The 27,825-nt window shown below is 41.0% G+C and overlaps 1 protein-coding gene across 8 annotated transcripts in view; it reads right to left on the reverse strand.

Annotated features, from left to right (window-relative positions):
• Positions 1-4,433: 4,433 nt before the first annotated feature.
• TNIK (TRAF2 and NCK interacting kinase) overlaps positions 4,434-27,825 on the reverse strand; it is a 393,297-nt gene continuing 369,905 nt past the window's right edge. For 4 of the 8 annotated variants that reach the window (XM_043874417.1, XM_043874420.1, XM_043874418.1 and 1 more), the window contains 10 exons: positions 26,690-26,801; positions 26,394-26,480; positions 25,717-25,887; positions 24,865-25,008; positions 21,188-21,322; positions 17,065-17,165; positions 14,683-14,832; positions 12,731-12,890; positions 12,344-12,483; positions 4,434-10,171 (listed from right to left, as the gene is read on the reverse strand). In XM_043874417.1, the coding sequence (XP_043730352.1) occupies positions 10,088-10,171; positions 12,344-12,483; positions 12,731-12,890; positions 14,683-14,832; positions 17,065-17,165; positions 21,188-21,322; positions 24,865-25,008; positions 25,717-25,887; positions 26,394-26,480; positions 26,690-26,801 (1,284 nt within the window). In that variant the 3' untranslated portion in view covers positions 4,434-10,087. The remainder of the gene's footprint in view (positions 10,172-12,343; positions 12,484-12,730; positions 12,891-14,682; positions 14,833-17,064; positions 17,166-21,187; positions 21,323-24,864; positions 25,009-25,716; positions 25,888-26,393; positions 26,481-26,689; positions 26,802-27,825) is intronic. The other 4 variants (XM_043874424.1, XM_043874419.1, XM_043874425.1 and 1 more) reach the window with 1 other exon arrangement.

Raw genomic sequence — 27,825 nt, forward strand, 5'->3', positions numbered from 1 at the left:
ACTCTGTGCTGGTACTTTGGCCTGTAGAAGTGCTTTGAATTCTGCCTAAGACTAACCACCAATTACCCGGATAAAGCCAGCAACAGAATCTAAATATGGACACCAGGTGGGCCATCTGTTTTGAGCCTGATGCTGGGTGATTCTCCTCCCTCTTTCTTCCCCTTCTATATTTATCCCATCAATTTTTGAGATGGGAAGTATATTTCCATACTAAAAAAAATATTATCTGGGCTTTTATAAGTTCTCTAGAGCAGTTATTGGGCTTCCCTGGTGGCTCAGTGGTAAAGAATTTGACTGCCAAGCAGAAGATGCAGGTTTGATCCCTGGGTCAGGAAGATCCCTTGGAGGAAGGCATGACAACCCACTCCAGTATTCTTCCTGGGAAATCCCATGGACAGAGGAGCCTGGCAGGTTAGACTCCATGGGGTCACAAAGAGTCAGACATGACTTAGTGACTAAACAACAACAAAGAACAATTATTACCACATTTAAAAAATTTCCACTAAGCAGGGAAATTTCAAAAACACAACTAAAGCATTCCCTATGCTACCCCAAATCTTGTGGGGAACAACAAAAAGGCTGCCAATTATTAACTTTACCAAACTAGAACATTCAATGAAATGAATGTATACATATTACTAACAGACTCTCAAATACATCTTCTTCATTATATGAGAGCACGCCACCTGCAAACAAGACTGTCTTTGAGTGAGCTTTATGGAAAAGTCACTCTGCTGTCCTTTGTCTTGGACTGGTGTTAACTTTGGCCTGTTAGATTGATGGGCCTCCAATTATGAATGGCTGTCCTAGTGAGGAGGAAGGATGAGATGAGGGGAAAGCATCAGATTGTCCTGAAGGCTATACTATTTCTTTCTGCTCCAGTGATGCCTCCTAGCCCTAAATTCCTCAATCTTAACTGGCATCTCTTTTACAAAATGAGTTTAGTAATACAGGATAACCTGAGATCCTGCAGCATGGGCGTAGGGCTAGAACATTCTGTCAGACCATAATGCCGCTGGTCCATGTCGTCCTGACATCATCTGGTAAAGTAACTTTGAACTTTGGAATCAAAGATGACTATTTTTTGGCTGGAGGTGACCCTTTTAAAATTGTTTTTGTCATGGAACACGAACTTGGTTGCTAATAGAAACATAAAAACACGTATTCAAGCTGATGCTATTCAATTTTAAAGAAAACCAACACTCTAAAATATTGTCACATAAATTATTGAGAACTTATTTTACCATCATTTATGGTGTCTTTTACAACTGCAATTTGTGATGCTTAGACCATCTGCAATGGCTGATACCTCGGGCATTACTTAGCACCTGTTTCACATTCTTCCTCTATAACAGAAACCAATACTCTCTATCTCTGTAAAGGACTCCAAGAATCTACAGCATTTTTGGAATCCAAAAATGGCTTTGGTACTAGAAAAGGTTGATTAAGACCATCACCCTTGCTATTGAACATGAATTACACATTATCCTGCATCTCAACAGATTTGTGAAAAGACATGAAAAGTAATAAACAAAACAATTCTTTTACTGTTCTATTGCTTTATATTATATCACTTCATTATCTTCTTCTTTTATTTTTTTAATATTTCTTTTATTAAGTGAGCAGGAAAATACATGGTTGAACAAATTGAAACTACAAGTTGTGCCCTTTACAAGACTGAGTGAAACAAAGATTCATCAGAAGGCATGTGTCAATTTCCTACAACAAAACTTCATGCAACAACATTCAATGGAGCTGAATATATACAGATGTTACAGGCCGCCCAGGGAAGCCTCATAACTATTGTCACTTGGAAGAATGATAAAGCCGAAATGTCGTTAGGCTTTCATTAGGCTTTCTTGAAGCTGCATTTGGCAGGAGATACCTTTAATGTTGTTTATTTCTTGTTTAAAAAAAAAAATTGTTGTTATCATGTTTAAACATTTAGACCAAAAAACAAAATTCAGAATCCTCTTCCCACTTCTAGCAGCTCTGCACTTACTCCAAGGCCAGTAGCTTAAAATGGATCATTATCTGTATAAAGGGAAGAATCTCGAAATACTAATTTTCTCAAGGTTCTATGTGGCAAGCTCTCTTCCAACCCTGCAGGGCTTCAACCCTTGACCTGTTAAGATGATTCATGGAGCCAAAAAGTACACCCATGATTATTAGCCAGGTGCTTTCCATCCACAGTAGCCTCCCAGGAAAGAAAATCCATTGAGTGTTTCATTTTCTACATGAAAGCAGACCTATGCTTTTATAACATAGAATTTGGACACAGCTTTTTGTTTTGATATTGAGATGAAAATGGTCTTATATACCTTAATAGAATTCAAAAACTCTGTTATTATTTATTTTCATTCATTTTTTCATCCATTAAATACTTACTGGCTACTATTTGCCAGGCATTCTTGTTAAGTATAGGAGATAGGCCAGTGAGCAAATTAGATGTTGCTAAGCTCTATGAGAGGCAATAAAGCAGAGACTAAATGGGGAATTGGGAATTATCATATATAGGTCTCTGATAGGATAGGAATATTTGTGCAGAGACCCAAAGTGAGGGGTGAGCACATTGTACAGATACATGAATGGAGGCCTTTCTAGACAGAGGAGACAGCCAGGGAAAAGACCTCAAGAAAGGCACATGCTTTGAGTGTTTCCTGGGTAAAGCAAGGAGGGCAGTGTGGCTGAGCAAAGTGAACTAGGGAAAAGGTAGATGAAGTCAGAGAAGTGGTAGCGGTGGTTGGGGATGGAGCAAAGTGTGGGGCAGATTTATGAGGGCCTTATAGACCACGGCAAGGACACTGATGTTCTAAGATGGGCAGACCTTGAGCACTTGAGCAGAAAAGTGGCATAACCTGTATATTAGTGGATGTTTTAAAAGTGTCATCTTGGACTTCCCTGGTGGTCTAACGGTTAAGAATCTGCCTGCCAATGCGGGGCACACAGGTTCTATCCCTGGTCTGGAAAGATCCCACATGTCATGGAGCAACTAAGCTGTGTGCCCAACTACTGAGCCCGAGTGCTGGAACTACCGAAGCCGGCATACCTAGAGCCCATGCTCCACATGAGAGAAGTCACCTTAGTGCAGAAAGTAGCTCCCACTTGCCTCAACTGGAGAAAGCCCTTGGGCAGCAGCAAAGAACCAGCATGGCCAAAAAAAGGGAAACTAGAATATTTTCTGGTCTGGAGGAGCAAAATTGCCATTTACGGACAGAGAATACTGTAATGCTGGGGAAGATTGAAGGCGGGAGAAGAAGGGGATGACAGAGGATGAGATGGTTGGATGGCATCACCGACTCGATGGACATGAGTTTGAGTAAACTCCGGGAGTTGGTGATGGACAGGGAAGCCTGGCGTGCTGCAGTCCATGGCGTCGCAAAGAGTTGGACACAACTGAGCGACTGAACTGAACTGAATACTGTAATGGGAGTAGATTGGTAGGTGGGGTGCAAATCAGTTTGGTTTTAAACATGTTGAATTTGAGATGTCAATTGCACATCCAACGAAGATGTCAAGTAAATAGTTAGATGTATAAATCTGGTGTTCAGAAAAGAGGTTAGAGCTGGCAATAAAAATACGAGCATTGTCTCTATATAGCTGGTTTTTCAAGCCCCAAGACTGGAAGGGATCACTTAAGAGAGAGGATATCCAGTGCTGGGCACTCTAGGAATTCAGCAAAGGATACCCACAAGGAATGGCCAGAGGGGTGAAAGAGCATGAGGGGGTGTCCCCAAGCCGAGAAACTTCTTCAAGGAGGAAGGAGTGTTAAGCCTGTGTTAAAGACTGAAGGTAAATCAAGAAGCGTGAAGTTAGAGACCTGGCTACTGCATTTGACATCATGAATGTAACTGGTGCCCTCAGCAAGAGCTGCTTGTGGTGGGGATAAAAGCCTGATCTGAGGTTTTCTTGTGTGTGAAGGGGAGAAGATAAGATGGCAATTAAGGAGGATAATGGGGCTGAGGGTGTTTATAACACAAGAGATTGCAGCATGAACGTAGTGAAACCCTCCAATAGAATGGGTAAAGCTGGTGATGCAGAACCGGGGGTGGGGGGATTTTGGGGGTGGTGACCTTCATTTGGTGATGATGGTCCACCTAGAGCAAATGAGAATTGACTGCTACCAGCTTAGGAGGTGGTAAGGTAATCGGGAATCGTTAAGTTTAACTGGTCAAGATCAGGAAACTGAGAAGCCAGGGTATTTAGAGGGTTGTCTAAGTGGTTACTGAAATCACAAGAACTAATTGAGGGTGGTGTTAGAGATGGTGAGAAGGGGCTGAGAGCCAAGATACTGAAACAACGAGGGGGAGTGGCTAAAGATAACTGGAGATTTCACAGGCTAACGGCAAGAGCTTCAAAGCATTCCAGTGTTCGGGAGGAAGAAGGGATAATAGTTTGGGAGTGGTAATGAAGAACAAGTAGGCGTCCTACTACTATCAATATTTTTTTATTCACATTTTGATAGAGATAACATAAAATAGTATATTCCAGGCTGTGGCAGTCATAGTCAAGGAAAGGTAGGCTTAGAACCTACCAAATCATTTCTAACTACTGCTTAGAACAACCTTAGACAACAGTAACTGAAGGCTTTGTAAATGCAGGGGAAAATATACTTAAAAGTAACCAAAAGGTTCAGACTAGAAAATATGCCAAGAAGATTTTCTTTCTTTATACCCCCACACAGGTGAGAATGATCCAGTTTCAGCATATTTTTGACAATTTAAAACACTTTAGAAAACTGGAGATTTAAACAGCATAAACACTCTTAGGCATAGCAAATGATAGTTTCCCCTTCCAATAGTATAAATTTGGCATTTCTACAGTTATGTTAACATTGTAAAAAAAAAAAAAAAAAAAGACAGCTAAATGCATAAAAACAGTTTCACAACATCCAATTTGAAACTTCATCTAAGCTGTCATCCTTTTTTTCCCCCTGCTACAGATTTATTTCTTGCTTTCACCTAACATTTGAAATTCTGATTCAGGGTGATGTCTGAGGTTTTTAAATAAACCATAATACAAAATTACTATTCCTTAACACTAACCCCAGAGGGAGAAATACGAGGAAGAGACAACTGGGGCATGGATGTTTGCTACGGACAAGCAATGATCCATTGCTAGAAATGAAAACTTACCTTTCCTCCAGCCCCATCTGTGCAGTGCAATTTAGCATGATAAAAACCAACTATCAAAACCAAACTCTATCACGCAAGGAATTGAGTTTGTTTGAAGATATCTATACAAACCCAAAAAATCTGGAAACTTTAGGACATTTCTATTTTCTAGTCTTCCTCCAAATGTTTGGTATCATGGACACAGAGTCCAAGATTTTGATGTGAATTTAGAATATCTCAAAACATATTCAGATATTTTTGCTTTAAAAATGCTTTTATGAAGATTTTTATTTTGGTGCATTCTGGCATTTTCTGGAATGACAGCCTTAGAATAATTTTCAAAGCAGAGAGTTATGGTCTCATACTATTTAATGTTATGCACATTTTTGAATATCCTAAGCATCTATGGAAAAAATCCCCCAAATTCCAGTGATACAGTTTGGAAAGAAAAAAATACTAGAAAATGTTTGGTGGACATGTGTAAATGATCAGTTTCTTTTCAGCTGTGCCATGTAGGGTAAGGGATCTTCGTTCCCTGACCAGAGATCGAACCTGTACCCCCTGCAGTGGAAGTGCAGAGTCTCAACCACTGGACCACCAGGGAAGTCCCTCAATGGTCAGTTCTGAACTTGCAAATTCTCAAGAGGTTTTCTTTTTTGCTGGGGCTTCTGAAAGAAGATCAGGTTATATCCATCTTGAGACCCATCAAGGACAGAACATTTTAAGATTTTTGATATTGTGATCCTGATCAAGGCCAAAATGTAATGGTATTAATGAGAAATATTAACAGGTAAATAAAATCAAATTTAGATTTCTGGATTTTATGTTGTAACTATATAGTCTCAGGTAGGTCAGTTTTGGGTTTGTTTGTTATTTTTTGATTTGTTTAGATTTAAGGTTAAGAGGAATGAATGAAAAAGTGACTAATAATTCACAGAAACTGTTGAGACGGTTAGAACAGAGAATCATGGGCGCATGGCAGAGTCATTCAGAATTGCCATCAGCATGTTGCAAATATCCTCCTATTTTCCTCCAGAAGTTTAAAAATTTTTGACCAATAACTGCATGCTCTTTCTTAAAGTAATGTGGCACATCTTGTATCTTAAAGCAATCAGCATGAATGGAGGTGATGCCTGTTCAAGCAGACTTTCAAAGACAACACACATTGTTAACACAAAGAGCTCTTCAACATTTCAAGAATACAGTGACGGGAACTAGAACACATACTAGTAGGGAAAACATTTTTTTTTTTTTTTTTTTAGCTTATGGAATGTGAGGTTAGACTTCAGCTGCTTCCTTGTCTGGGCAATGGACAAAACCCAAATGGCTCCGGCCTGAATTTTTTACATCTTTCTAATCTACTGCAGAGGAGGGACCAGAGACACCACTTACCAATAAGTCACAAAAGCAGACAGAAAACTGTTAGTAGGTCTCGACAACCAGGAATGAAGAGGCTTTTAAAAAAGGTGTACTTGATGTGATGTATGTAAGAAGTATGTCTTAGAAAGCAATGTTAAAGTGTGAGAAAAATGGAGTACCTGTTTGAGTGGCCTCGTGGGATGTCATCTGTACCTTAATCTATACTGTTGAAATAGCTCTTGGTCTTCTTGAGGCTCTGTTCGAAAGTCTTCAAGAAAAATGAGCTCTATCTAAATAGTCGTTAGATTTCGTGTGGCACTTAGTGCAAGATATCTTCCCTTATCTCGTGTGCAGGATAACGATCTGAATGTAACTGGCATGGGGAGAACTCTCCCCATCTTAAAGGATCTTGTAGGTCATCTGCTCCCACCATGCCCTGCATGAAGGAATCCTCACTCACGTCCCAGACTAGCACCCAGCAATGACAATCACCTGACAGACGCTGGCCCACAATGGTGGTGTAAGCAGCCACAGTGGATTTTACTGCATGATCATCAATACTGAGTAGCAGGGAATGAAATGATCTAGTGAAACTTTGGGGGAGGGAGGGTTCTATTTCTCTTTGCATACAAATCTTAATAAAAACTTTTTTAGCTTTGAATCTAGTTTCAGTTTTAGTGTTTCTTACAGGGGATTTTATCTCTAAAACTGGCTCATTTTATTTTTAAGATGATATTAACAGGGATGAAAAGTACAACCACCCCCTTGCTTCTGCCAAAAAAAAAGAAAGCAAACTGAAATGTTGGTAATTGTTATGAGCCACAAGAACAGTTATTCTGAAATATTCTGCATGACCTAGGCCTCCAGTATTTCAGAGCTAGGGCCTGTCCTTATGGAGCAAAATGTATTTTTGGAGATAGAAGCTTCAAGGAATTCTTTAGAAATCTTTTAAGGAGCACAGATTTGTGGGGGGCCGTTTTAAATTTGGTTTTGCCTTGTACTCTGTGTAAAATATTTGTACAAAAATATAAAAAGCGTGGCTTGATGGTTAACGTCTGTGTTTTATTTTTCTTGGCACCAGAAAAGCTCATGTTCTATGTTATGTCACTGTACAGACTGTAAACAAGACTGCATTAATATTGTTTTCTTACGACTTTTTGTTTCAATGAATCTAGATTTTAAAAAATACATTCACAAACTACCTCATGTTTAAACACAATGATTCCCTTTTATTTCTTTACTGTACCCCAAATCCCACAATAAAAAAATCAGTTAAAGCTGTGTGTTTCGAACTTATCACTTAGAAATCAAAACGAAACAAAACATAAAACAAAGATCAGTTTGCAACATAATTTAAAGAAGCTTCTGGTTCAAAATACCACAGCAGCAATATAAAGAGCTGGTGGCAATCACATGCGGGGATGAGACCCAAATCAATGTGTCTTGCCCATGTCAGCATCCAATTACAGTAGTTGCTATTCAATCCCAAACGTTATTGCTGAATTTGTGGCACGGAATTTGCTCAGCAGCAGAACCTTAGCAGTAAAAATGAGAACGGGAGGATTTCATTGCTTTTGAGCGCTAAAGGGACCACAATGAGGACATCTTGGTGATCGCCTGAAGATAATCCTCAATTCCATTTGTGTGTTACCTGCTTAAAATAAATGCAAATGACAGCCACCTTTACAGGAGGGGCAGAATCAGCCACTTCAAAAACTAGAGTATTTCCCCTTCCGTGTCCCCCTCTTGCCCAAGCCACCAGATTGAAATGGTGCTGTTTTCCTAATGTGTATTTCGTTCTCATTAATAGTACATCAGCTGCTCATGTATTTAGGCAAAATCAGTAGGCTCATAGATGTTTTCGGTTTTGGATCTGTTTACAGTAATTGTTTTCTCCAGAAACAAGCCACGTTAGTTTTGTTGCTGTTGGATTTTTTTTTCTCTTTTTTTCAATTTTTCAAGAACAATTTGGTCAACTACTGTTGTGTTTTAAGAATGTGAAAGACAGCCGAGATTGCCAGTTGAGCTCTCTATATGTCTCCTGGAGATAACACTGCTGTGATGAACAGTGAAACGAAACAAACGAAACGAGGTAGGTTAAAACAGGAAGCGCAACACAGATACTGTTTTGCAACACCTTGATACCACAGGCGGCCATGCTCGGAGCTTTGGAAAAAAAAACCCCAGACAGTCACGCAAAAGTTCAAATCATCCGCGGAAGAGTTTATAAGGACACAAGTCAACCTGAATGAAATACATACATATCTCTGCACAAACGTTGTTTACCGGATGTTGGGTAATTTGGAAGAAGGTAAAATGATTAGGGTCTCAGAATTTCGGCCAAAGCCTTGCTTTCAAGTTCTATAAAATCTGAACCAATGATGCCTGCTGGGTCCCAGGCAGGCTTAGTAGTCTAGTCCCTTCTCTCACCAACCCAGAGAGAACACAGGCAGCTCAGAAACATTTATTATTATTATTATTATTTTTTCAGTCACAGTTTTCATCTTGAGACAGTGGCACCCTCAGGAGGAAGCTGGGAGTAACAAGAGCCTAGATGTCACCGATTCTCCAATTCCCAGAAAGAACAAGGTCTTAACTCCTAACGAAGCCCAAACAGAGTGACTTCCTAGCTGGGAAGTTTTGTGCATTTGAAAAAAAAAAATGTGTGTGTGTATATATATATACATTTTTAGCTTGTTTCCAGAAGCTCTTTCCATCTGACCCCCTCTGTCATCCCATCTTTTGCCCTGATCTGTTGCAGTAATCATTGAGGCAACATTGTATATAGAGTCCCTCATTCACTACAGCCAACTTAACTCAATGGCACTACTATCCCATGCGACATACTCTGTTCCGTACAGGGCCCTATAAAATAGGGCCTGCCAGACTCACAAAAATGGTAGTTGATTTTATTAGTCTAAGGCTAGTAGTTTAGCCATTTAAAATCTATTTCCCAAAAGAGGGGAATACTAGTATTTTTCTTCTCTTTTAAAAATTCATTAGCAGTTGCTATCAAAAAGCAACCTCTTGGGTTGGTGAAGGTAAAAGAGTTCTAAAATTACCCCACTGTGTAGTTATGGCCTTCAGTGTAAAGAGATAAGGTACATTTATTGTGCTGTCTCTCACCATTTGAAGTTGGAGATCTTAACAACATATCATATACTTAAAGCTAGCAGGCAGACAGAATTCAAAACAGACACTTTCTCAGTATGCATTCTCTCCCCATTCTTACAAAGTAGGGGGTAAAGAAAAAAAAAAGGTAAAAAACAAAACAAAACTCAAAATCCACCATAACACAGCTTAATCATAAGAGCACACAATATTTGTTTCTATCCCTAACTCCGAAGGGCACATGGTCCATCTCTGTCCATAGACAACGCAGCATTCTTGGGGATCTCCTGGAAATTCCTGCCACCTTTTTCTCTCCTTCTCAACCAGGCTGCAACATTGAAAGATGGACTGTATCGGGATGGGTGGAGGGAGAGGAAAAGGGGAAAGCAGTATGTTCAACCAAGCCTTCTGATTCTGCCTCTAGACTGGCATTAAGTCCACATGAGTTATGTTCTTTTAAATTAGAAATAACGCCATGAAGATAAGTGCCAAGTGCTCTTCTGTTACCAGTTCATCATGGAATTTCTGTTGAGGGTCATGAAAAACACTTGGCTACTTCCTCCAGATCGCACGGATGCAAAAAATACCTGTTTGAAATTAAAAAGAAGTTAGTTCAACTGCATGGTTTCTCTCCCTCTTTTCTTCAACCGTCCATCCATTTTTCTCTCACATGTCCTATCCTTGCCATGTGTCAGCTCTTAAGACTCAATGGCTGGTGTTTTTAAAGCATCTTTTAATACACTGTATCCTCTGTAGGCATTTCTGCCTTTATTCCTATAAGGTTACTATTACTTATCATGGTATTGGCCTTCAGGGACCCAGAAGGGACTACCTCTTGATTTGCAACAACCCTTTGGGTGCTCACTTTTTACAAGGGAGTTTCTTGCTAGGATAATATGCTGGATTTTTGGTCAAGAACACAACAGGTCCTTTGTTAATTTCTGGAAAGTCACAGGGGCTCCCCTCACCTCTCCCCTATTGACAAGAGGGCAGACTTTGGGAATGAAAGTCAAGAGGGAATTTGGGGCCTACTGATTACTACACAGCTTCATTTTTCAATTTTTAAAATAAAAACAAAAACAAGTGGCTCTAGTCAGATAGGATAAGGTGTTTAGTGCCTATTCACTTTGGCATTTCAAGAGTTAACACTTGGCTTCTCTGCTGATGTGATGATGAAGGCATATCCTAGGCTGAAGGAGATCATGGCATTCATAAGGAGAACCATAGTCCATTAGGTCTGGGTCTGCTAAATCATTTTATGAAACAACTGAGAGAAGGGGGCAAGATTTGGGGTACTGCTTGCCTGAGCCGAACATCCATGAACCGCTGCCTAGGAAAAGAATATTACATGCTTTGGCCGAGTCCTTTAAGAATCAGCCGACACCACACTTTGGTCCAAGGCATTTACTTTGTCACTAGTGTAAAGTCTCTGCTACTTCATTTCCACAACTTCTTTAGAAGAACATTGCTGTCTCTCCCAACAACTTCTTAGGAAGCTCTGTGGAAATGGGTGTCATTCAGCTAATGCTACATATATTAGTAAAGCTACTGTGGGGTCAGTGGATCACAATGGGGAAGCACAGAGGACCTGTGAAAACACAACCAGGGGAGAAAGGGGCTGCTGCTCTCCAGGTCGGCCTGCCCTGGCTCTAAACCTCAGGGCCCTGACACTGGTGTGGTCTCAGCCTCTTCCTGAAGGTGTGGACAGGGCTTGCAATAAGGCTTCTAAGGGTCCTCAATGCACTAGAGTTTGGGGGTCCGTGCCTAGATCAGTCCTGGCCTTATGATTCCCAGAGACTAGGTGGGGGCTGGAATTTTACTTGGGGTCAGGTCTGTTTTCTGGCATATTCTGATGAGGCCCTGGAAACCATTCTTGCCACCTCCAGCTGTTGTCCACCCAGACCACACCGCGTCAGATTAATTGGCTGCTCCAGAGTCATACTAAGACCAGCCCGGCTTCTAGGGAATGGGAGAGAGCCAAGAGACGTAGGTCTGTTCAACCCATCACATTCTTTTCTATAAATGTTTACGTTGGCTGATTTGGGGGACAGCATTTCTAAATTGACCAGAGTCACAAAGGATGAATTCACAAATACAGTATAGCTTAGCTACTGAGAACTCTGGGTGAGTCTACAGGGAGGGCAAGGGGGAAGAATACCCTTCTGGGCGACTGTTCATGCCAGACGAACACCGCCAATTTCACTGGAAAACAGTCCCCCTATGACACTTCAGAAGAAACATGGCTGGAATGAGACAGAACATGGCACTAGTTGAGTTTGTGATTGTGCGTTCCTTAAGGAATGGGGGACACTTCTCAAAAACTTTATATTTCCACATGTCACATGTTTTACATTTAACGTTGAATATAATGTGATGGGTTATGCCCCAGTAGTGATTCTGTGAAAAGTCTAAAAGTGGAGTATAAGGTTGACCCTCTGTGAAATGATTAATGATGGGCCAACTCTTCTAAGTGCTTAGGAGAATTTGGGGTATTTGCTGAGTCATCTTAAGGCCTGCAGGCCACACAAGTTACTAAGAGTTTACAAGAAATTTTTAGATGTTTTCATGTCTTTTTTTGATGTGTGAATAGTATATTTTGAGGGTTCACATGAGTCAAACCAAATAATGCCATTTCAAGATAATATTGATTGTTTAACACAGATGTGATTCAAATCAGTATAAAGGAAAATGAAGGTTTCACAGGTACCTGGTGGTCTCTTAAAATGCAAACACTAATGCAAATGTTGAAACGGATTTACCTTATCATTTCTTTCACATAGAAACTTTAACCTTTGAGCTCGCTTATGCATAAATACTCCATCCAAATGTCCTGTTTCCACTGACCGGATCTCAATAGCTTTCTCGCCCCAGCCCATTATCTGATTGGAATGAATGTAGGCTGTCAAAAGGAATTTCCAAAACTGCATTAAAAACATTAGATGGGCAATAACTCACAGCATCTGTTCACATCTTAACCACAAAAATGACAAACGACTTGAGATAAACAGACAAAGCAAGTCTTACAAGTGTTATTCACAGACTTTTTTTTTTTTTTTTGTGGAATCAAATGGTTGTTTCACATTTCTTGACTTTCGTTTCATTTGGGGGGTGTAACTGCTGAAGGAGATAAGGAATGGTTAACCTACCCACAGACGTGGGCATTTCTCCCCATTGGAGCACCACATCCTTAGTTATCCGGCCGTAGGTGTTTACATACACCCCCTCATCCTCATAGCAAACAAGCATTTCCATTCCATCTGTCTTAGGCAAGATGACAATGGCATGAGGAGTGATATTGCCCTGAATCTAGAAGACAAAGAAAGGCCAGGCATTATTCTTTTTCAAAAATAAGACAGTATCTTAACTATTAACTTCTAAGAATTGAAAAAAAAAAGTTCTTTCATTTCTCTTTTCCATTTGCACTCTAGAGACTGATGTTTTGCTTTGCTTAATTTAACCACTGACCTGCCAAATACCCTGGTAAATGCAAACTTAGGGATGAAGTCAAGAATCCAATTTACCTGTTCCTAAGAGCAACAACTACAACATCGGAGCAACCTGCCCTGTGCCAAGCATGGGCTCTTTACATACGTAACTTCTGGGCCTTAGGACAGCTCCACACAGTAGGTATTTCTGTCCACAGGGGAAGTGACTGCATCTCAGAGGGGTTATATAACTTGACCAAAGCTGTCCTAGCATGTGGTGGTAAAATTGGGATTTGAGCACATTCTCATGAACATTGAAAAAATCTCGTGTTTTTTGTCTACTTTTAAAAAAGATGAGGAAAAATGCAAACCAGTTGAATATGCTAGAAACAGCCCATATGGGGCCAAAAGTTGGGACCAAAATAGGCTATGAAAATTCAAAACAGATTGTTTATCTGGGTGACTAAATAAAAGAATAATCCAAATTAATGGCTTGTTGAGAAAAAAAATTTTAAATTACCATTCATTAAAAAGAAGCATACTATTCAAATAAGCGTAGACTGACTTGAATGAAGACAGGCATGGGATTACTGTGACCCCTGGTGGAGAATGTCATGGCTGTCCAGTAGGTGCAGGGCGGACATGACCGAGGGGTTGGAGGACAATCATGGGGATAGCTTGGTCCCCTCATAAAACAGTGTGGCTTGCGAGTCCCGTGTGCGTGTACACACACATGAGAAAAAGCTGCAATGTGGTAACAAATGATGTGCGTATGCCATGCACTAAAATAACTTTTTTCAATTGTTGTGCTTCTGTGGAGTAAAGTCTTTAAACTCTTTAAAATACCAAACAGCAACAGACTGAATCTCAGACTTTGTTGATGACTAGTTTCTACTGTATGTTAGCCTTGGACTATATACATATGGGAGACACAATTTACATTGCACTTCTCCTACTACGTGAAACCATGGGCAGCATTTCCTTTAAAAAGTCATGTTTTAGGCAATGTGTCAGGATAGTAATATTAATACTGCAAATTGCAGGACCCTGTGCCATGTTCTTTAGATGCATCACCTCATTTAATGCCGATGATAACTCTATGTGATAGGTCCTCTTAGCCCATTTTACAGATGTGAAAGCTGAGGGCTGAAGAGGCTGCCCAATGTGTCCATTATTGCAAAGTGAATACATGCTAGAGCCAGAGCATGTGCTTGGGGGTGTCTGATTTTACCACGTGACATTGTCTTCCACTTGAAGAGAGGAACAAGAGCAGAAAAAGGACCACTGGCCTTCTTCCACATAAAATGAACCCATCGCCTTCCCAAAGTAAAAATAGAAGCTCATCTATTATACTCTTGCTTTAAAAAATAGAATTTGTGCACTTGAATGAAAACATCATATGTATTTTAATATAAAATCCAAGGAAACAACATGTCCAGTAAATGGCAAATAATTGCTATTACATGTTACTCAGATTCAAGCAGCTGTAAAAATTAGTTAAATTTACATGTTTTATGTATGAAAAGTATAATCTATTTGGTGAAGGCTAAAAGTCTATCTGCTTTACTGATTAGTAAAAGTTAGCATGACTTTCACTACAAATGTACAAAAGCAAATCTCTACATGCAGATTGTCGAACAGAGAGTCTTGAAAGTCTGCTTTTGGGAACTTACATGAGATGGTATGTAGATATCATAAGAGTTTCCTGAATCAACATCAATTACATGGAAACCAGTGTGTGAACCAAAAATAACCTTTAATCTTTGACCTTCTTCTACCGTGAGATCAACAAGCAGTGGCTTGTGCTGGAGATCTGCAAAAGACTTTAAAAATCACCCTGTGAGAGTCCACATCATGCAAAGACATTATGTTAATAAATTTTTCCTTTAGCTATTTCCTGTGGGAGTTCACGTCTGACTTTTCTTAAATCGAAAAGCTAGGAAATCTTTCTTTCAATTTTAGAGCTAGTCATATTCTGGCTCTAGGAGGAAGAGTCTAGCATCCATTTGTGCCCCTTGCTCTACCCCTTGTCCTCCGGGGAAGAGAAGCTGGTCTACAGTTGTCAGTTTTGACCGTGTCATCATATATTAAACACATGGTGCCTGGGTACTGCTGTTCTTTCCTGTTTGTATCTGGCCTTTTCCCCAAGAAGGTCGGTCACCTCTCTGGCCCCTTTCCTTCCGGAGTGACAGCCAGGCCCAGGCAAGGCTACTACTTGTTTAGGGACAGCCTGGGGAGGCGGGCAGCTGGGGCCAGTTCTGTGCTAAATAAGCCTGTTCTGAGTTATCATGCCTGCTCTGGTTCTGACTGTCCTGGGTGAGTGAGTGCCCATCAGACGGGCACCTTCTCTAAACTTAATGTGGAGATCTGAGGCTTGGGTTTGACCAACAGAGAGAGAAGGCTGAGGTGGTACATCTCAACACCTGTGGCTTACATTGGCTAGCTGGGTTTACCTAGACAAAAACCAAAGAGTTCCAGCCACATCTATCAAAGTTCTGTGTGTGAGACTCTGGAGTCTAAGCCCCAGGTAACTGTTCAGTCTCCCCTCTTTTTCCTCTGCCATTGTTTCAACCCCACTCTACCTGTACTGGCCTGGAAATCTGGGAGAGAATCTGTGAAACCACAAGTGCCTTGGCCGCTTAACAGACTCCTCCTTCCTTTTTTACTAACATCATTTTCACGTATGGGAGGTTTTGAGCCAAATGTCCTTGTCCCATAGGAGGGCTCAACCTCCTGCCAGCTCTAGACTTTTCCTATTCAAGTCCTTGCCTTTGCTCACCCCTCCTTCCAGGCTGCCCATGGTTTGCTGAACAAAGCATTCTGCCATCAGTTCTGCAGTTTGGCTTGTACGCTGATGGCAGTAACTTCAGAACTGGAACGGGTCTTGATTGAAAAGCTTTTGCAAAGCGAGACTTTGGCAGAACAGCAGCACCACTGTAGCTTTCAGGAGTCATCCCAAGTGTTATCACTAACCTAATGCAGCCCCAAAATTCTTCTCCATAAACATGGGGTTATGGAGGGGTGCCCATTTCCATCGATGAACCCACCTTCCTGAGCTCATCACAAACGAACTCCTTGTGCTGCTAAGAGAATAAGATAGAACTGGGGTGCTTCAGCCCTGAAGAGGGGCTCATAATGTTCCCAGGGCAGCTTCTGCCCTCACATGGCTTAGGTGGCAAGAAATAACACGTAAAGGGTCAAAGAAAGATGAGCGTTGTAAAGGTAGGGAGCAAAGTGAGAGCCAAGGAGATGTAAAGAGAAAGACGTAGGCAGAGAGAAAGAATGGACAGAAGATAAATTAACACAGGCTATGGGGAGGCTATGTATCTCTGAAAACATCAGACTGCCTGTAAGTCCTGGTCCTTCTGGCATTTGGGGGTCAGCTTTCAGGTGCTGGAGTCAATGGGACCGGCATCACCCCATACTACTTCTGTTGATTCTCAAGGGTGATCAAGCCAACCACGGTGAGTACAGACTTAGACAAGATAAAAAATGAAAAAGCAATGAAAATTGGAGGATGCAGAGAATCTAGCCCATTTCCACATGTGACTCTATTCAGTATTCACTTCACTGAAGTCCAATAGCAGTGGGGATATATGACCATCAAGTGAGTTTTAGGGACTTTAAACCAAAAAGGCTTAAGAGGATTATAAGATTAAGAGACTCAGTTCAAACTTGAGATACAGTGCTGCTGTTGGTCTGCCTTTTTCAGATGAAATATCAGAGTGAGGTGGGGGTATAATGAATCTCATCGTCTAATATTACAACGAATGCTTTGCCTAGTAACCATTCCCCATTAAAAGCCACTTAGAGGTGATGGTGCATAGACCTGAAATGGAGGAGGAAGGTGCACCCAAATTTTAATTTGATTAATTTAATAGCATTTGCTAATGCCCAGTCTTTACTTTTAGAATAACAAACAAGAGTTCCTACACTTTTAAAAGAGAATTATTCTATATAGAAAAATTGGTACATGTCTGTGTAAGATAGAGCACTGTTACCTGGTGGAAACCTAAAGAAACAAGCCCTTGTTAGGTAATCACATGTCTACTTACCTTAAATGCCATGAACTTATGATATGGTTTAGGAGCCCAAGCATATATCTCCACAGCATTCTTTAAGGCAATCACCAAGAATTTGATCCTTTCATATTTAACTGTAATAGAAACATTATGAGTTAAATTTATTAATTTATTCCAGCTTCTGTGTTGATGAATGGTTCCCAGTGCCTCAGTGGTAAAGAACCCACCTGCCAATGCAGGAGATGTGAGAGACGAGGATTTGATACCTAGGTCTGGAGGATCCGGTGAAGAAGGAAATGGCAACCCACTCCAGTATTCTTGCCTGGAGAATCCCATGGACAGAGGAGCCTGGTGGGCTACAGTCCACAGGGGTCACAAAGAATCAGACACCACTCAGCAGGCAGGCACGCACACACACACACACATCACTATATATCACCCTGACTGAGGGTGGTGCTCTGGTGTGGGATGTTCTTGAAAGTGAAACTCGCTCAGTCATGTCCAACTCTTTGCTTTCCCATGGACTATACAGTCCACAGAATTCTCCAGGCCAGAATACTGGAGTGGGTAGCCTTTCCCTTCTCCAGGGGATCTTCCCAAGCCAGGGAATGAACCTAGGTCTCCCACATTGCAGTTCTCTGGTGTGGGATATTCTTACAGGTATGGATTTAACTCCTTTAGTGAACTTGTCTGCAGAATACCTGGGGCCTTTTGCTTTCTGCTGAAAGCTCTATCAAAAGATGTAACTGGTTAGGACTGTCTCTCACCACCAAGTCTAGATGTGAATTACCTATAGTAAGAAGAATCTGTATAAAAATCCTTCATGTTTTCTTGCTTGGCTTTAATGTTCACTCACATGTAAGCAGCTGAGAGCTGGTATGGCAAGATGGCAGAAGAATCAATAAATGCGTAGAGATATAATATCTTCCATTTGCATATTATTCAAACTTGGATTCCAGTTATTGGAATTTAAAAGGGACTAGTGCCCTTAACAAGAGACCTCAGAGAGATACCTCTCCCTTCCGACTATGTGAGGTTGTAACAAAAAGACAACTTTCTATGATCCAGAAAGCAGGCTCTCATCAGACACTGAATCTGACAGCACTTTGATCTTGAGCTTTTCAGCCTCTAGAGCTTTGAGAAATAAACTCCTGTTGTTCATAAACCACCGAGCCTGTCATATTCTGTTACAGCATCTTGAACAGACTAAGACAATACATAGAGAGTTGTTTTAATTATTTACTGGCCACACGGCGTGGTATGTGGGATCTCAGTTTCCCAACCAGGGATGGGACCTGTGCCCCCTGCATTGGAAGGCGGATTCTTTTTTAAAAATTTATTTTTAATGGAAGGATAACTGCTTACAGAATTCTGCTGTTTTCTGCAAATATCAACATGAATCTGCCATAGGTATATGTATATCCCCTCTCTCTTGACCCTCCCTTCCATCTCCCTCCCCATCCCACCCCTCTAGGTTGATACAGAACCCCTGTTTGAGTTCCTTGAATCATACACCGAAGTCCCATTGGCTATCCATCTATTTTACACATGGTAATGTAAGTTTTCATGTTACTCTCTTCATACATGTCACCCTCTCCTTCTTCCCCCGCCCACCGTGTCCATAAATCTGTTCTCTATGTTGGCTTCTCCATTGCTGTGGAAGGTGAATTCTTAACTGCTGGACCACCAGGGAATTCCCAGCAGTTGTTTTATTTTATCTTTTATAAAATGTTTGAACACTCAGAGTATTCTGTATCCTAAAGAAATTAGCCCAGGGTAACTGACCAAATTCTTGCTCTCTGAATTCTTTTCCTATAGCATACCTCTTCATATTCTGTCTTTAATATACTTTCAACTGCTTCTTCTGCAATTCACTTCCATATTTCTCAATGACATGCTAATAACGTTATTTAATTTTTTTCAGTTGTGGATATTATCTGATATTAGCTACTGACTCTGGAGCCTAGAAAGGATCTTGTCTCTTATCACCGCCTCCTCTCTCTAGTTCTCTCTCTCTCAAATGTACCCATTTCTTCTTCCCTCACGCCTCCAACACACTTATAGTTACAATATTTGGTTAAGTCAATATCTTGCGCTAAAATCATGACTGTTCATAGATGAGACATGTGGTATACCCTTATTATGACTCCTTTCTTGTTCTCCCGAATTTTTTCCACTTCCTATTTCTTATGCATCTATCTCCTAAGCACATGGAAACTTTCTGTTAGTGTTATAAATGCCTTTAATACAGTCAAATATGGCAGGTAATCTATTAGTAACATTTTTTTTCTTGGAAGTACCTCTTCCTGAACCCTCCATTGTCCCACTCTGCTTGGACTAATTTCTCTTTCTCTCTCCACTCACATACACACACACACACAAACTGGTTTTGTTTCTCTGGAGAACTCTGGGTAATACAGATGGGCTATAAATTACTAAGTGAAAAAAAATGTTTCCTTTAGAACTTTGAAGGCCTTGCCCCATTGTCTTCTAATCTTCCAGCATTGCTATAAGTCCCAGGCCATCTAATTCTGGGTCTATTATATGTAAACTGTTTACTTACTTATTATTTATTTATGGTTGCACAGTGCAGCTTGTGGGATCTTAGTTCCCTGACCAGAGGTCAAAATCAGACCTTTGGCAGTGAGAGCGTGGACCCCAACCACTGGACCACCAGGGAATTATTTACTTGTAATCTGAAAGCTTTAAGAGCCTTCTCTCTTCCTGGGTACTGAAATCTCACGTTGCTGTGTCTTCTCGTAGGTCTTTTTTCATTCATTTTTGAGTATTTCATTCATTTTCATATACTGGGTACTCAGTGAATCTTTTTATTTGGAGATTTTTGAGGTTTTAATTCTAGAAACTTTTCTTGAATTTTTTCTTTTGATGCCTTCTTCCGCCTCCATTTCTTAATTTCTCTTTTTCCTAAAACTCATGTAACTTAGATTTCGAACTACATGGATTGAATCTTTTTGTTCTCTTACCCATCCTCTCCTTTTTCTTTTCATCCCACTTTCTAGGACATTTCTCATCTTTATCTTCCAACCCTTTTATTATATTTTATTCCTGTCTATATATTTTAATTTCCAAGGTGTCTTCCTTGTTCTCTGAATGACATTCTCCAACCTTCTTTCATCTTCTTTTTTTAAAAACCCTATTCTTTTATGGAAATGGTATTTCTAATCTCCTTGAAGTTATTATAGTTTCTTTAAAAAAATTTTTTTTTGATTCCACTCTTCATTATCCTTGTTTCCTCTAAAGTCCCTTCTTTCTAAGTTTCCTTCCTGTTAGTGGATTTCCCCACTGTATGCTATTGTGGGCTAATCAACTGATGGGCTTCACTTTTAAGGTGGTTAGATGGCATGCTCTTTTCACAATATGTCAAATATTAGTACCTGAACATCTTTTCTTTCTGGCCATTTAGCTAACCCAAAGACAATCATTCAATCTCTTGCTTGGGGATATAAGCATGACTGGCAACATTTGGGGAGCCAAGCAGGATAAGAAGGTGTGTGTGTGTATTAGTGTGACCTCATAATTCATTATTCTGCATCAGGAGACTGGCTGTGCCCACCTTTCATCTTCTGCTGCAGTCAGGGAGGGTGGCTCTCTGACTGAGTTCTGTAGGATTTGCTGTTCATAAGCTTTCCAACAATCCTCCCATTTTTAGTCCCACCCTCACCTCCACCTCAAATACACCTGGGGCCTCAGGTCCTAGGCCTTTCTGGCTTCTGTTGAGTGACTGGGGTGATTTTGATGACTTTCCTCAGAGCAGGCTTAGAATTCAGCATTTCCTGATCACTTAGGTCTATTCCAAGTCATCAAACTACTCTTGTTCAATTTGTTGACACCTCTTGTTATCTGGTTTGTCTTCTCCTGGTCCCTTTGTCCTTGTGGGTTGACAGCATTTTTTCTTTTATTGTCATTTTAATGGGTCTTTGAGAGGAAGTCAAACTGAAGCCTAGGACTTTATTCTGAATGCACTCTTTGAACTTCATCAATCTGACCTTTGGGGAAATAATGCAGGTATATTTAAGGTTCCAGCAGGGTCTTAAACCAGTCACAGATGCATCACCAGTATCTGATAGAAAAAAACTGAATGAAACTTAGTTGAATAATTTGGATTGAGCAAACAATTCCACATCTTGAGACTTACCAACTTTGTAATGTATACAGCCTTCCAAGTCTCCCACAGTGATCCAGCCTTGTTTCTTTTCTACTTCTGGGTCATTGTGTAGTATTCTGTTTCTTAACCATGAAAGATAGTAAACTCGTAACTTATTCTTCTTTCCTGTAAAAATAACAGAGCTTTAATTTAAAGGTCTGGAGACAGCTTTTTCTCTTAATCCTTCCCCATCTCCATTTTATTTTCATTTATAATTGTGTGCATGTGTGAAGGCATAATAACCAGTGTCTCCAGCATTATCAAAGTATTGCATCTGCCAGAACTTATGATTAAAACAGGTTTAAGTGTTTTGGGCAAATAATCATTGTATAATTTGGCCACCTGATGCGAAGTGCTAAATCATTGGAAAAGACCCTGATGCTGGGAAAGCCTGAAGGCAAAAGGAGAAGGGCGCAGCAGAGGATGAGATGGTTAGACGGCATCAGTAACTCAATGGACATGAATCTGAGCAAACACCAGGAGACAGTGGAGGACAGAGGGCTGGTGTGCTGTAGTCCATGGGGTCACAAAGAATCAGACATGACTTAGTGACTGAAGAACAACAACCACTTTTTACTTTTTTTTTCCTTCACATGAACTTCATTTTTTAATATTTATTTATTTATTAAATTAATTTAAATTTATTTGGCTCTGCCAAGTCTTTGGTGTGGCATGTGGGATCTAGTTACCCTGCCAGGGATTGAACCTGGGCCCCCTGCATGGGGAGCACGAAGTCTTAGGCGCTGGACCACCAGGGGGGCCCGGGTGGTCTCTTATTTGAGCAAGCTCCTCTTATTCACTCCTCCCAATGCAAAGGGCAATGTCTGCTCAGTAAGATCTAATTCTGTAACAGAACAGTTGATCAGCATTCCAAAACATTCCAGGTCTAGTTACACGAAGGAGTGTTGACGGACATTTTAGCATACTCAGGTGTGACTGCCTTTTCCTCATCTTCTACCCAACACAGCATATGTTAATGCAGAGCCTCTTACTCGCCTCCTCTCTTACTTTAAAGATGACAGCTGGTCGTAGTTTCATTTTGCTAAACAGAAAAAGGCATTGCATAAGGATATGAGAAACAAGTTCAGTGAAGGCAATCTGGGCTCAGAAAATAACCCTGGAAGAGTTTATGGGGCTGAGATCCCTGAAAGAAGTACCAAACAGAAATAAGAATGGAGAAAAAGATGTGTACTTGTGCAAAAATGTACAAGTTCCCTTTGGGAAATGCTGGCAAAGTGATCCTGGAGTACAGAATTCTTAGGATGACAAGAAAACACCTTAAAAACATTGAGGCATATATAGGAGCTAAATTTAATCAACCATCTGAGAGTATCTAAATACCAGATAAGAAACTGTCCTTTGGGGTGGCTTTTTCTAAGTGATCAGAAATTTGTCCACTTCTTTTCTGAAGTGTCTCCAGTACTTACTTTTCTTTTGATGTCTTGTTAAAAAATACGTTTTGCAGATGTGATATATAACAGAGGAAGAGAATTCATTAAAACATTGCACACTGGATTTGATGGAAGAATATCTTTATTACTGAAATTAAGGGAACCACTGTGCAGTTATTATTCCTCTTTGCAGTCGAAAGCCTTGAGTATGCATTGATCACAATAGCCAGGATGAGCAGGAGGCTGGCACTTCAAGAATCTTTGGCTCCTATTTTCATTTTCTTCTTTCCCTACCCATGTGCTTCATGATAGCAGGGAATAGTTACACTTTTAAAAATGATGCATCACATAATGAAGCTTGAACATGAATTTTCTGATATCATTTCCCCTTTTGGTAGGTGTCTGGCAGATGTATGGCTGTAAATTTGATTTGGGGGTATAGCAATCAAGAACTCATTACCCAGAATAAAGGACTGTGTTAGTCCATCAGTCATGTGCTACTCTTTGCAATCCCATGGACTATAGCCCGCCAGGTTCCTCTGTCCATGGGATTTTCCAGGCAAGGATACTGGAGTGGGTTGCCATTCCCTTCTTCAGGGGATCTTCCCAACCCAGGAACTGAACCTGGGCCTCCTGCCTCGCAGGTAGATTCTTTACCATCTGAGCCACTAGCAAAGCCCAAATAAAGGACTATAGTGAATTAAATGATAACATAACAAGAATTTACTTGGTTAACCTTTGTTTGGGGAGGATAAAAAGAGATGAAACTCTGAGCATTCAGTGGAAAGGTAAAAGACAGAACTGTGGCATCTTGTGAAGGCATCTTCTCAAAACAGAAGCATAGCGTAAGAGCTAAACCCTATTTAAGACTCAACCCAGGGGGAACCCAATGTGTCTCTTTGAGAAACAGGCTGGTTCTCAAGCTTGGCTGCAGAGTGGAGACACGTCAGGAGCTACCAAAGCCTCTGTGACCCGGGCCACATCCCAGACTCTGACCCACTAGTGTGGGGCACATCCTAGATTTTTCACATCTCCTCAGGGGGTTCTAATGTGCAGGGGTACAGTTGGCTTCATACTGGAGGGGATGGGAGGGGGCAAGAGGGGCATTATTTATCAAACTCCTTCAAACACCATCTGCAAGGAAAAACTTTCAACAGACACAGAGTCTTTCAGGTCACATTTTTAACCTGTCAGTAGTAAGGCCTTCACTATCGTCTCCATATTTTTTATTTATTTACTTGCTGCGTCGGGTCTTAGTTGCATCATGTGGGATCTTTGGTTGTGGGGCACAGACTCTCTAGTTGTAGCACATGGGCTCAGTACTTGCAGCACATGGGCTCAGTGCTTATAGCACATGGGCTCAGTACTTGTAGCACATGGGCTCAGTACTTGCAGCACATGGGCTCAGTACTTGTAGCACATGGGCTCAGTACTTATAGTACATGGGCTCAGTACTTGTAGCACATGGGCTCAGTAGTTACAGCACATGGGCTTAGCTGCTCCATAGCATATGGGATCTTAGTTCCCTGACCAGGGATTGAAACCTAAATTTCCTGCATTGCAAGATGAATTCTTTTTTCTATTTGTTTCTCCACATTGATTAATTGTATTATTTTTATTGAAATATAGTTGATTTACAATATTATATTGGCTTCAGGTGCACCGCATAGAGATTCAGTATTTTTACAGATTGTCCTCCGTTAATGCAAGATGCATTCTTAACCACTGGAGCACCAGGGAAGTCCCTGTCTCCATTTTTTTTAAGGCTCTTTTTGGGAACCACAAAGCTGCAGAGTGTAGCAATAATGATTCCTACAGTCAAATCTCCCCGCAGATGCAATCACCTATGGGCCAGCAGCACTTGCTAAAGCATCTGTGAACTATAAGCTAAAGCAGTTCTTACAAGAAAAGAGACCAGAGAAATTTCTGCTTACAAAATTTCTCACTCCCAGAAGCCTACATTTTTATATTCTCCTCTGAGAACAGACAGTGGTGACTGGAGTTGCAGACACCTTAAGGAGATCCTTGCCGAGTCCCAGTAGAGACAAAGCCCCATAAGCACAGAGCTGTCACGTCTCTGTCTGATACAGATTCAGAGGTGAGAGACCTCTCGTGGAAGGTCAGAATCTCCAGAGTTACAAAACGTGGGTGATGTCACTCACTGCACTGTCAATTCACTATGCCACTGGCTGGTGGGACGAGCAGAGCTTACTATTCCTTCAGAAGCGAGGCGATCGCCTTTCCCACCCATGCAGATCTGGTCATCTCACAACATACCTGATATTGTCACGAGGACATTCAGTCCCTCGAGCACATCCATCTGCTGAAATCGCCTCCGGTTGATCAGATTATAAACTTTGCCTTGCCCACTTCGGTCCAAAAGCATCAGGCCATTTTCGGTTCCCACCAGGAGGTTTACACCTGCAAATTTAAGAAGGGTCCCCAGACTGACTCTGACAGGCTTTACTCTCCTGTGTCAGGGGTCCCTGCAAAGCCTAAGAGCTGTACCTTGTAAATACACACTAGTGAGCAAGTAGGCATACCACAGTAGGGAGTGTAGAAGTAGAAGCTCTGAGACAGTAATTAAATCATTGTTGCTCTAGTAATGAAATTAGTGTTCTTTTATAAAGTGGTAGCAGCATTCATTACATGAAGCTGCTCTACCGCCTAGAATAGTGTTCTTGAGAGGAGCCTGAGGCATGGCTGTGATGCCAGCACAATCTGCCTTTATTCCTTTCCTGTGACACCCACCCTTTCCTTGGCTCTCTCGGTAACTCCCACCTTGAGACCTCGCCAAGGTTCACCCCACTCATATTCATGCAGTGATTCCTAGTTCTCTCACCTTTCACATATGCTCACACTGTGCTGGGCATATGGTAGGTGAGTATTAAGTGGGAGCTAGGTCTGTTGTTGGTTTGAGCCCATCCCTGTTGTGCGACAAGATCATTTTGGATCTCCTTCTGTTATCCTGAGTATATCAGTTCTTCCTAAATATAAAATTGCTCTTGATCTTTCTTGAGGCCAAGATAGTCCCAAGTCAGGTCTCTAACACCCATGATTGAATCAACACTCTTCTGATGGTAAGATTTCTCTTCAATCCATTAATGAATGTTACAAGCACCTACTTACCCCACAGAGCTGCACAAAGTATTTCTGAATTGAATCGCTTCTTATATTTTCTGATCTCCGGTGTGTCGCTATGAGGCCGAATGTTGGTTGGGTTTACGTTCACCACTGAAATCTTTCTTGCTTCATTTAGTTTGGCCTGTTCTTGCCTAAGAAGTTCACTAGTAAACAGAGCTTTGAGAAAAAGAATCAAAGAAATTAGTGGCAACTTGAAATATAAACCAATGGAGACATGGAGAAGGGGCTTCAAAACACTAGGGTTTTTCCTTGTTTAGTGTGCTTTATAGTAAAGGCAAAGAAATGCTGAAGCTATAAATATTTTACACTTTTTTTAGTAGAATCAAGTACAAGTCATTCATAAAAGCAGATTTTATCTATTAGTAAAATAGGTTTATAGACACTACTTGAGCAGTTGAGGGAATTAATAGTCATCTCATAAAATTAAATATACCATCCCCATCTCCTGTTATATATGCAGGAAAGATTTACTTTTTGAAATGCCACGTTATCCATCGACAAACTGGCCAAAGGTGAGTCTGATGATTAGTGAGTTGCAGAATTCTAGAAAGCAAGACTCTCCTCTAAATCAGCCAGACTTTTGCAGTGGGAAGCACACACCTAGAACTCAACACAACTCAACACGCATTTATTAAGTTTCTACTGCGTGCACAGCATTGTACCCAGAAACTGCTTTTGAGAAATAGGTGGTGAGTTTGGAGATCTCGGAGGAACAGCTTTTCCCAGGGCCCCTGGATACCTCTGGGTTCCTACCAGAATCAAAACAGAAAAGGTGAAAAAAAAAACAAAACAAAACAGAACTTTGAGGAATCCTATAAAAAATAAAAAGTCTTCCTTTTAAGACAGGGCCTAAGCAGTTAATGGCTTAACTACTGAATGAAGAATTAATTTTTTTAATCAGGCCATATCAGAACGGAAAAGCAAGCTCTTTCTAAAACATCGGGGACTTCTAACTTACCCGCAGCTGATGATTCCTCATCCTCTTCATCTTCATCAGTGGGAGACGTCTGGTATACCCTGGGGTCCACAAAGGGGGTGAAGGAGGCTTTGGTGCTGCTTCCCAGGCCATACTAGTCAATAAGCAAGATTAAGAAGAGCAGATAGATAAATACCACAGCAACCAACAACGTTAACAATACTCTGCTTGGGCTTTACAATTACTAAGTGAAAGTGAAAGTCGCTCAGTTGTGTCCAACTCTTTGCGACCCCATCGACTGTATAGTCCACGAAATTCTCCAGGCCAGAATACTGGAGTGGGTGGCCTTCACCTTCTTCAGGGGATCTTCCCAACCCGGGGACTGAACCCAGGTCTCCTGCATTGCAGGCGGATTCTTTACCAGCTGAGCCACAAGGGAAGCTTACTAGAGATTCTTCAAACTACCCAACTGTATACACCCTAACCACCACGTCAAAGGGTATGGTTCTCTCTCTAGCTTCTCCTGGTATTGGTTCCTCACTAACCACTGGATCTTGGTAGGAGTTCGTGAATTATCAGACTGCAAGAGCTGCAGTGAGCAAATGACATTATGTACCACATGTGGCACCTTAGTATCTGGTAAGATAGCTGTGGTGACAGAGAGATTATCACTCTCTCTAAGTAAAAGCAACCTCCCACTAAGTAGTCTTAAGAAAAGTAGACAAACTGGCAATGAGTTAAGTAAGCATGTGAACATAGCAGCACTTCATCCTGGACACTCAAGCCACTCGACTCCCTCCTGGCCCGTTTGAGGCCTTTCATGCTGGCCTGGTGATGCAGGTGGGCTGGTGTTGACTCAAGAAGCCTTAAAATCTGCAATACAGAGACAATTTCTTCCAGGGAATAAAGACTCTTTTCCTTCCCATGATGGTTTCCTTAAAACAACACATATTTATATGCTCTATCTAGGGACCTCATGAAGATATTAGGTTTGCAGGCACCTCGACAGCTTACTTAAAAAATAACCCAAAAGGCCTGGACAGCACTGTTTGACTATGAAATCAGAAATAGACTAGGAGACACTAAACTTTCAAGGCTTCACGTCACGATATTCCACATTTGACTTCTGCTAAAGGAGTTTCAATACCATCTCCTCATTTTGTCTGTTATTGTCAAAT

This window comes from Cervus elaphus, chromosome 19 (assembly GCF_910594005.1).
Source record: "Cervus elaphus chromosome 19, mCerEla1.1, whole genome shotgun sequence".
NCBI classification, from domain to species: domain Eukaryota; kingdom Metazoa; phylum Chordata; class Mammalia; order Artiodactyla; family Cervidae; genus Cervus; species Cervus elaphus.